Source organism: Frankliniella occidentalis, unplaced genomic scaffold, assembly GCF_000697945.3.
Source record: "Frankliniella occidentalis isolate FOCC.00 unplaced genomic scaffold, Focc_3.1 Scaffold14, whole genome shotgun sequence".
In the NCBI taxonomy this organism is placed as follows: Eukaryota; Metazoa; Arthropoda; class Insecta; order Thysanoptera; family Thripidae; genus Frankliniella; species Frankliniella occidentalis.
The window spans coordinates 2,107,216-2,118,421 of record NW_026267144.1 but is presented as its reverse complement, the minus strand read 5'-3'; the positions used below and the strand labels follow the sequence as shown (position 1 = coordinate 2,118,421).

The following is an 11,206-nucleotide window of genomic DNA, read 5'->3' as shown; positions in this document are numbered from 1 at the left end:
CCCCCCCCGTGCAATTACCTCGCGCTAACAGCCGCTAAAAGTCGCGCCCGCGAGCACAAGCGGAACGGCGAATTGCGAACTGGACGCAAATAGGGCAGTAATTGAGGGTGTGGTTGGGCAATGCGCAACAGCACCTGCACCAGCGCTGCAAAGGATCGTCCGCGCGCCGCGTGTCTCCCTACGACTAAATGGACTATGGACTGGCGCACCGCACGGGTATTATCGTTTCAAATTTTCGCGCCAAGTTTGCTCCGACTGTACTGCGCGGCGCTACGCGGCGCCACCGCCGCACGGCGACTGTGAAGGACACCCCATTTGAAAAAGCCCGCCGCGTTCCCAGCGAGCGCGGCGCGTCAGAACCGGATCCCAGCCTCCCCCTCCATCAGCGGTCCCATGGTGTAATGGTTAGCACTCTGGACTTTGAATCCAGCGATCCGAGTTCAAATCTCGGTGGGACCTTCGACCATATCGTTCACAACGATAATTTTTGTGTAGCTTTTTTTTTCCTTTATTTTTTTTTTTTGGCAGAGCTCAATTGACTCATACTCATGCCTAATAGTTGAGAGGACTCTAATGGTTCTCAATATCTAATTCAAAGAATTATAGAAAAGAGGGAATCACAATTTTACAAAGTTGTGTTTTAATGTCCATGTAAAAAATTTATTTACATTTCAGATGCTATAGCATCCTGATACTGCACATTAAAAGCAAATCATTCTCATTTCTTGACAAGATAGTACTGTGTTTAAAAATGAGATCTCAAGTCACTTCAATTGTGTTGTGCTTGTATGATAACTTCCTCAAACATGTATAGCACATTGTAATGAAATTGTCTAGAAAACACTTGATACCGTACAAACAAATAGTCTGCTATGGTAGACGTACAGCAAAAACTTTATAACATGAAAAGTCAAAGGTTTGTCTGTTTCTAAACATACACAGTTATATTCGGTGAAATAAATGATAAGTTATTGATCACATCCCATCACTACCAGTCTAGCTTTTTGATAAATTAATTTAATATCAACTATTAACACAATCTTTTAGAGGAGGAAACAAAATTATAGTTGTCATGAAATACACAATTTCCTGAGAAGCTCCGGTCCTAATATCTACACCTATGAGCATCTAAAAATCATTCTTATTTCAACAAATCAAAATTTCATTTGAATGGTTCCTAAAATTTGCAAAACATAACTGGACAGGAATAAGGCCACTCAATGAAATAACATAAACATATGTACACTACATATTAAATAATCAATACTGAGAACATTCCTGACATTACAAAGCAGGTACGAAATAACAACCTAGCATGACACAGAGTTGTTGAGGAATGAGTCCAACACAGCCTTTCAAATAGCATACGACAGCTACCTACAACAATGGCACAAATGGCATTGTTAAAAAAATCTTACTTAAAATAATGATAAACATATTTACACTACGCGCACATAATAGCATTTGGGTCTTGATGTGTGTGCCTCAAATCAAACCAAATGGACAGCTACCCACAAAGTTTAAAAATACATAAAACTAGCCAGTAAATACACCTCTAATTTACAGTTTATCATTAAAACACTAGGTAGAGCACAGAAATTCAACATACATCACAAAATAAATCAGTATCATTAGATGTATAAATGGTGATGTTAATGTTCTGTCTTAAAATGTAAGTACTGTGATGAAAAAAATATTAGCTTTTAATTAATACAGATTTTAGAGAAGTCATTGAATATAGAAGGTAAAGAAGCGATTCAGACTTTATAACAGACTACTCAAGATTCCAGATCCTGAAAGACTTACTACAAAACCAAAACTGAATTACAAGAGGTGGTCATTCAAATAACTATTTAAAATGTCATTGTGTCATAAGTTTCCATCTTCTGGTTCCCACATATTATCAACTCTTCTTCTTTTAGGTGCAGTTTCTTCAGAAAATGAAGTAAATTGGGCATCTGGAGGTTCCTTACCAATGGGTCCTCCAGAAAATTCTCCTATATTATCTGTGTTGTCATAACTGTCTTCCCCCTCAAATTGTAGATCATCAAATCCTTCATGTTCAGTCATAGGTGCCGACGATTGATTAGTCCATTGACTGGACCCAGGTTCAGAGAGCATTTCAATACTCAAATCAGAAGATACAGAGTCTAAGGGTGCAAGGTCATCTTTCCCTGGATCAGTTGAAGAGACTGACTGTTGGCATGAACTCAAGGCTTTACTTTCACTCAGCTCAGTATCATTTTCATGCTCACTAAACACTTTTATGTCTGGAGGGTCATCATTAACTGGTTTTTTGTCTTCGGGAGAATCTAAATTTTCGCATACAGTACTAGTATCACAACGACTTCCTTCACTCATCTGCTTACTTTCATTGATTGATGCACTGTCACTGACTTCTCTGTTGTCATGCTGCTTGTTCACAGATTTGGTTTTCTTCACATTTCCTGGAGGTGGTGTGGGCCCTTGAACACTAGAGCTGGCTGACAAAGGCGATACATTTGGTGACTGGTTAGCTGTCTGCAAGGATTTCCGGATTGATATTTTCGGTGACTGACTTGACTGATTCAGAGTTATAGATACTTCAGGTAATTTTGTGATTGTATGTTCCTTAGAAATAGAATTGGAAAAGCTATCTTTTGAGACAGAATTAGATAAGTCATTATCTAGCTCTGCATCTTCACTGCCATATAGATCAACAGTTTCAAGTCCTCTTCCACTACTTGCACACTCAGATGGGATACCCTTGCCCAATTGAAGATGCAGCATCATTATTTCTCTTCTAATTGCTACATTACGCCGATAAGCTTTCAACTTTTCTCGTTCAGCTTTTAAATTCTGGACTTCCAGAGCCAACACCTCTTGCCGAAGTTTCAAATGCACCTTCTCCAACTCCCTGCAACAAAGGAAAGTGTTTTAATGCAAACGTGAAAATGCTGAAGAAAATGGTGACCCAATGTCAGACAAAATAAAATATTTCTTACTCATTAACTCGGGGTCCGGATCTGTTCTGAGCACTATTAACAATATCAGCTGCTCTCACTGCCTCTGGATCTTTTGACCTGGGTTTGACTCTACTAGAAAGGGAAGCTGTCATTGCAGCAGCTAAACTTGGATGTGGGTATCCAGCTGCTGCTGCTGCACCCATTTTCTCCAACTTTTGGCTTGCTATAATACTGTCGGTCAGGATGGTTGTAACTCTGTCATCGCTTTCACTGTAGCTTCCATACTGACTACCTCGCGGTCTTCCTCCCCTCTTTCGATTTAACAAAGGATTTAACAAATGGAGGGGAGGTGGTGCTGGTAAAGGAGGAGTAGAATGTGTTGGAGGTGGTCGAGTAGGAGCCACAGTGATAGTCAAATTTGGCTTCCCTGGGACACGTAGTTTTACAGGGTCTTGTGAATCTGGAATCTGAATTGAAATAAAAAATGAGATAGATACAATTGTTCAAGGAAATTAGAGCAAGCAGAAAAAGAAATACATAGAACTAACAAGAGGAAGTTGTTGTGGCTGAGGCTGTTCCTGTTCCTGCTGACCACCGAACATATGATGATAGCTCTGATCTTCCTGGCCTCCAATAGAGTCTTCACCATAACCTGTGTTAAAATCTTGTCCATCATCATACTGTCCTTCCAACTCACAGTTTGGTTCCAGAGCTCCAGCATCCACCCACTCTGGCTCCATCTTGACCCTGACATCATCCCCATATCCGCTAGGCCCAGCCACAGATGGATCCATCATTCCTCCACCAGAGCTACGAATCATAAAAATGTAGATAAATTAAGAAATAATAATATTCAAATAAACTTAGTTACAGGAACAAGGAAGGAGAATCCTACAGAAACGATGATCTGTCTGAAAAACTACTTACCCCATCCCAAGAGTTGCTTCCAAAGAACTAGTGTCATCCCTACCCCCACTCTGCTCTTGCATTTGCTGCCTGCCAACATATAGAGACAAAAAGGAAAAAGTTAGCATAGTGTAGAAGTAATCAAAATTCTCACTTTTATCTTGTTTACAACAGCATGAGCTGCAAGATAGAAAATCTGATTATGATATTCTGCCGAGAAAACATTTATCATAGAATAATACAAACACAAGCATTGCATCAATACAACAACAGAAAATATTGAGTGTGTGTGTGTGTATGCAATATTCCTTAGAACAAGAATCAAGCACAGTAGTTTAATTGTACAGTTCACTCAATGGTTGTCATCAAGTTGCAATGATTGACGTGAACAGTGTAAATACAGACATTGATACATTTACAAAACATCAGTACAAAATTTAGCTAACAATACAATTCTTGATATATTCTTCACGTGAACCAATTTGATGCTAAAATCAAGTTTATTATAATACATTGATAAGACAAAACACCACATCTGATTTATTATACAATGATGTAATACATCATGACATCATGAAACCGAGTCTCAACCTATTCTCTAAGTTCAAGATAACAAATGAAATACAATGTAACATAAAGCACTCTAGAAAATTTCTCAGCTTGTTCAGAGTTTAGGACAAAATTTCTAGTTACCTCTGTATTTACCAACACATTACTGAACTTACAAAGGTAACATCCAAGGGTAGAACGGGAACGGATGAGGGAACGTTCTACGCCTTAATCGACGTTTAGCTCTTGCTATGTCTCTCATAATGCTAGCTTCTGAATCTTCAGGGGGATGGTTATGCTCAACCAGTGACCTGGGGTTATGATACTGCAATGCAAAATATGAATGAAAGAATCAATAAAAAAAAAAGAAATGCTACCCAGAAGAAATATTTTAAAAATCCAGCTACTTAAGTAGGTTAAAACCATGTGAAACTTACCGGTCTTACCGGATCTGTAGTTATAGCCCCTTTACATCTTGTGTCAGATCTGGTTGGTGTGGCACATGTCCAGCGAATAGCATTGGCTGATATCGCTTTCTTTGAGTAAGAATAACCATTGAAGTGAAGCTTGTCCCCACCCTGATTATTCATTGTCACCTCACATCTTGGAAGGCCAGGTCTACTGTTCTGATCAAGCTGCTGATCAAAATGGTTGTCCATACCATGGTTAGCAAATTGGTCTAAGCGTTGTTCCAGAAAATGTTCTACGTGGGACTCCATTTTCACCCTCTACAAGATCATTAAAAAACAAACATTACTCTAAGTCTGATTGTTCCCAATACAATGAAGAAATTTTATTCCTGTTTAAACTGTTGATGTGTGTGTGTTACTAGTGTACTGAATCATGCAGGGTTCACTCAAACATGCACCTGCTCCTGCTCGTCTGTTTAAAAAAGCTAGAGTAGAGACAAAGGACTAGGAACACTAGAAGCCCAAACCATCACAATGCTTGACACCAGCTCATAACGTAACCATCACCGCACCAATGTTCATTTCTAAGCTAAACTACACAACACAGCACTGAACCCACATCCTTAATACCTTAAGTTCCTCATGAGAGGGTGGTTGTTGTGACAATATAGATAATCATGTGGGATCTAAGATATTGAAATACAATCGAAGCATTGCTAAGATAAAGCTACAGATTATTAGACTGACAACAAACACACAATGTTTTCAAGTGGGGACAACACTGTGTGCTGATTACAATGACAGCTATGACTTAATATTAATTGATGAATACAGGACCACTTAAGAGTATTCTCTAGGAGAATATAATTTGTTCAATAAATTGTACAGATATCGCGAACAGCAATTATTCACAGACAGCTCATTAAATCAATACATGGTACTAATTATGCAGTCCAAGTCATAAAAAAGAATTGACATGACACAATCCCCACATAGAGACCACCGCACTCAGATTTAGGGGTACCTACGTGTCAAGATTGTTCAGAGTTTCATTAAGTCGTCTCCTCTTCTCCATCTGCTGCTGCAGGGACTCGAATGGCATCGAATTTTCAATCCCTGGGAACCTGAATTCCAACCAACAAGTGATGTTACTCAGATAGACAGAGGCATAATACTCTTGTCAAAAGCACTCTATCCAGTTCACACACCTGCTGGCTTCTTGCTCATAGATATCAAAAATTGGCGTTGTCTCTGTGCTGACTCGACGCTGAATAGCGGCGAGGAATCGTCTTAAGGAGTGCTTGTCTTGATCTGCCGGATGGCAGTGGGGCGACACTTGAACGATAGTACCTAAGCTATGTTTTTGAATAACGCGCCCAAAACACCCTCGGGTGGAGCAGCGGTAGTAGGTTGAGCTATCCGTCGCTCTGTTTCGTCGGTACATGTGTCCATCAAAGTAGTAAATAGTGCTGCCATCACGCTGGCCCGGACACTCTTCCATTGTGGCAGTTTGCCTGGTTTCTGCTCACCCCTCAACGAAAACAACTGGACGATTTGATGTCGGCAAAAACTCTAACCTCACTTTTATCCCCAGATCCCTACGCACCATAATTTTACGGCCCTCAACTGCACTCCTAGCAGCAGCAACGCGCTACTACATTGTTCTGAAATTTGGTTGAGAGCCTCTTTCAAGATTTGAGTACTAACGTCGCGAGTCTTACGCCAAAACACATCAAACTGGCTATCAAAACGCAGGAGACGATGCGAGAAATGTCCACAAGAAGTGCTACCAACATCCACAATCAAACAAAATTCAGGCCGGCACCGGCATCCCAACCAAGCCTACCAAACTCAAGCAAGTCAGCAAGATGTGCAGTGCTTCTTGAAAAATGAAGGTTTACAAAAGATGGGAATTCCAGGCAGTCATCATTTCCTCTTCAGTCTTCAGTATTTTGCATGTCCAACTTATATCAATGGAGTGAAGGTTGCTTCGATTCCATCATTTGGAGTAAATCTTCAATAGCTTTTGCAGGTCTTCTATCTTCTATCCAAAGATAATTAACAATCACAAAAGGGAAAAAATGTAACTCTGATAAATAGTAGGTTAAATTCTAAAAACATTTTCCAATCAATGCATAGGAATTTCATACGTCAAGATTTTACACATCAATATGAGGGACAAAAAACCAAAAGCATGGTACATTGGTGTTGAAATGGAGAATTCTTTGTCTTCAATGAACAACCTTTTAAGATGTCTTTCCACCATCAAAGTATTCCGCTTCACAAAAAAACCAATACAACTAAAAACAATTTTTAAAAAAAGAAAAAATAGGGAAGAAAGCAGTTATTTGATGGACTGATAGGCTGAGGAACAATATCATTACTACACATAAGTATTACCTAAATCTGAAAGGAAATATCTGCACACACACACACTCACACTTTTACAGTGGTAAAATAAGCAGGTAGAGGTCAACTCAAACAGATTTTGAAATAGAACTTACCTCCCATATGAACTACTTTGGAGGAAGTCGAAGTCTCTAGCAGCATGGCTTTTCATAGCATGTCGTTCCTTGAGCAATGAGTCAACCCATGGCTCAGGTGCGTGGTTGTGGGTAACAGTGACACTCAGTTCTCTACTATTGACCTCAAAGGAGGCCCTGGACATACATTTGTATCTCCCATGTCTAAAGCACTTAAGAAATTTTCTTGACCCTTTTGTTCTATTTAAACAGTAGTAGAATCCATCCCCAACACTATAGTATGTCGATCCTTCCCGGAATCCCTGAAGAGCTTCAACAAGATTCGGCATGTCAATGAATCTTCAGTGAACACTTTCCCATCTTCTCTTTCAGCACTGTAGATACCAAAAACAAAAAATAATAAGAAATAAAGCATAAAATGACCATTTGGTTATTAAGCAGCAGGTGGACAAGGTGGAAAAGTCTAACTTGAAGAAAAATAATTTAGATACCAGATGACATCAAAAAATGATTGCCATTGTTAGCTGCAGCCTGCACTCAGTCCAATCAAATAACCACAGAGCTCAGCATGCGAGAGCATAAGTGTAAAGGAGAAAGAAGCAATTATGTGAGAGGATGTGCAAATGACACTAATCTCTGTACCTCAGCTACTAATGCAACAGAATTGTAGGGACATTGACGCATCAATAAGTTCCTCTTCACACTTGTTCACATTCTATCAATAACTTAAGAATAATATACCAGTAGTAGTTCACCTCATAGAAACAATACAGGATCATCAGAATAGCATATGAAAAATAATAATCTAATGGCACATTGATTACAAATAAGCATGCAAATAAATTTCTATTAGGAAAGGTCTTCCTCTGATCAGATGAGCACGCACACACACACACACACACAAATAAATACATCCATACAACACGACATCGCAATCTCAAAAGAATTATTTAAAAAATACGCTGCTCGGGAAATTTTTGCTTCATTTGAGTTGACTACACTTAGATTGTGTTATTTTAGTGGATATCAGCATCAAAATAAAATTATTGCTGCTATTCACTAAATTTTAAAATAAGGTATTAGGGTGGGTTTACAAAATACAGAAGAGAATTATTAGATCCCTCCTGAGATTACAGGACCCTTTGAAAATCAAGGGGGCACCTACCTGGACAAAACAATGTCAGGCAATGGGAGTTAAGATTTGACAGCTAATCCTGTACTTTATTCACCCACCCTATTACTGTCAGAAAGAATTACCAAAAAATTATTTGGGGCATGCTTAGGAGTAATACTTTAAGGCCAAATGTCAATATCTTATTAGATTAAGAAATGATGCCACTGGAGAAAAAGCAAAGCTGCCAGCAGTGAATGTCACACAACACATAGCTGTACCTTTTAGGACCTCCTGAAATCCTTCCAACTTTGGCTTCTTCTTCCTGAAAGAGAATGGAAACACAAGTTTCAAAGAATAGGCTGCATGAGTTTGATTACAAATTTTGGACTTATCATGGTGGACTAATTTCTAAAAATTAATCCTCAACACATACCGCCTGTCCTTCAGATGCCGTTAACCCAGCTGGGAGACGAACATTGATAATATCAGATAAATCTCGACCAGGATGATTGTGGTTCATTCTAATCTTCAAGACTCTTCGCATAGCAGCATCTAAATTAACCCTGGCAGGGCAATCTTTTAAGGAACACCTGTGAAAAATAGGAGGGATTTGTGGTGAGATATGTTTTACCTAGATCCTATCCATCTGAAAACAAAAACAGCAACATTCCAATGCAAATAGTCACCTGAATATAAGGGTCCCATCTTTTTGAGTACCGGATTTCCTGAATTTGTGCTGTCCAATGATTAAACCTAAACGACCTTTTGTTGTTTTAGTTACCATAAATCTTAGGCCTACTGGCAGCTTGTTATCCCAAATGGGGCTCATGTTGTCCATACTGAAGATATTAAAGAAAAAACAAAACAAAGAAACGTGAAAAGGATCTTAATGTAACAAAAAATACTGTATAGACAAGGTATAAAGGTAGACGTAAGAGTAAGCTAAATCTGCATCAATTAAATTACTAAAAGAATCATCTGTACTAAACTCGGACATAATTTTTAAAACCTGTATGAGCAGTCCACCACTAATAGGATCTGGACAAAGATTTGCGATCAGAGATACTAGCACTCCTCTCTTACACCTGGCAATATTGTCCTAGAATGTTCATAGGTATAAAATCATACATTTGTGATACATTTAAAATAAAGTAAACAGAACTAGAGAAATGGTTACAATATATTCACAAATTTATAAACTAAAGCGTCATTTGCACATCTTTTCACATAATGAGCTACAATTGCCATGCTTAAAAAGTTCCCATCAGTAGTTTGTAGGTCAAATGTTTTCCTCTACACATAGAAAGAATAAGAGTCCACCGAGATAAGATTTTTTGAAAAATATGCAAGAGTTTTAGAGCAATGTCAAGCAGAGGAATAAATTCAAATTTTTAGAAGACTGCTAAAATGAATGTGTTCATAACCTTAGTTTTAAAATTACTGATACTACATTTGAGGTGTACCAGCAAAATCAAAATAAAGGATAAACACTAGAATAATTGAAAATGGCAAAAACTATAATTACAGTAGGCACCGGCCTTTTTCCAAAGAGAAAAGAAAAGACAGGCTAATACATACATGCATATGGGGACCTATTAAGCCAAGTGTCTTGCTTCTGCTGTTGTAGGTAAAGGGAAACGAGTGTTGATCTGAGGCAGGCTGATAACTACGGCAAAGAGAGCACGTAATAGGCAAGGAAAATATCTGACCCTTTTTTAAGTATCCAAATGTTGACAGGTCTACCTACCGCCACCAAACCCCGAGTCAATGCAATGCATGACAGCGCATCCCCATCCCTTTTCTCTACATTATCTATTTGCAGCACGAAGAAGACGAAAGAAACAAAGCTCAAGGGTTCAATTACACCAAGTAGGGGAGCTTCTACGAGCGCGCTCCAGCAACCCCAAGCAACGAGAACAGAACTGATTTGCACTGATCGGCTTTATCATTAACATGTGGGTGAAGCGTATGTATAGTGTTGTGTTTGTGAGAAATGTGACAAAACCTAGCGGTTTTTACAATAATTTACGAACAATGTGATCCCGTTACTCGACTGCAGTCGCCCGGTGTGTGCTGAAGGGAAATATTGTTTCACTAATTCACAAAATATTCAACGCGAAACAGCACACATACAGCCATCGCACTTGCACTCATCAATCTCACTGGAAAATGGAAGGAAGGAAAAGCAACCACTGAAGCATTCAAGCTTCGGGTGTCTGCCGCTACGGGCTCTAGCGCTCACTGCAGCGCCACGCCGCAAGCGCAGGATCAGGACTCAGGTAGGGCCTTGTGCTCGCCATAAGCATTGTCTCGGAAAGTTCGGACAATGATTAGCCTCACTGAATCGTAGGCGGACAAAAATTGGATGGGAAACGTGAAGCCACTGGGCCGCTTTCCATGGCTTTGCCCTGAAGTGAGTCATGCCATTTCACCCCGAATCCTTGTCCCTGGTCCCGCCCCTTGTTCCCCCCCCCCACCTTTATTCTGCCCCCGTCATCCTCATCCTCCCGACCAAACCCCCCTTTTTCCCCTTTTTAGTATTGTTTTTTTTTCATTCCTCCGCTTGTCTCACTGCCCTCGATCCACCTCCATCCACCTCCATCCTGGCACCCCCCCCCCCTCCCCCTCCCGCCTTCCCTTCGCCCAAGGACCAGTCTCGTGTGGGCCTGCCCCTCTTTGTTCTCTTTTGTTCGGCAAGGACAACAAAACAAAACCAAGCAAATTATTGCAAGGGTTTTAGAGGGAGGGGGGAGTTGGTGTTAGTGGGCAGGCAGATATGGAGAGGGAGGTTGGGGAGGT

At 39.8% G+C, this 11,206-nt stretch overlaps 1 protein-coding gene and 1 non-coding gene across 15 annotated transcripts; one reads left to right on the top strand and one right to left on the bottom strand.

Annotated features, from left to right (window-relative positions):
* Positions 1-387: 387 nt before the first annotated feature.
* On the top strand, positions 388-459 carry Trnaq-uug (transfer RNA glutamine (anticodon UUG)). The gene has a single exon. It is a non-coding gene; the product is annotated as a tRNA-Gln (tRNA).
* A 164-nt stretch (positions 460-623) lies between these two features.
* On the bottom strand, positions 624-10,609 carry LOC113203405 (uncharacterized). 14 transcript variants are annotated; one of them, XM_026418072.2, is made up of 9 exons: positions 10,155-10,434; positions 9,986-10,073; positions 9,094-9,246; positions 8,841-8,997; positions 8,686-8,729; positions 3,873-3,941; positions 3,494-3,755; positions 2,985-3,412; positions 624-2,896 (listed from the first exon to the last, which is right to left on the bottom strand). In XM_026418072.2, exons 3-9 carry the CDS (start codon positions 9,243-9,245, stop codon positions 1,870-1,872), a joined length of 2,139 nt encoding a protein of 712 aa, XP_026273857.1. In that variant the 5' UTR covers position 9,246; positions 9,986-10,073; positions 10,155-10,434; the 3' UTR covers positions 624-1,869. The 14 variants fall into 14 exon arrangements, with proteins under 14 accessions (XP_026273857.1, XP_026273858.1, XP_052119754.1 ...); XM_026418073.2 differs by lacking the exons at positions 9,986-10,073; positions 10,155-10,434 and adding an exon at positions 10,441-10,608; XM_052263794.1 differs by having other exon boundaries at positions 9,986-10,434.
* Positions 10,610-11,206: the final 597 nt, after the last annotated feature.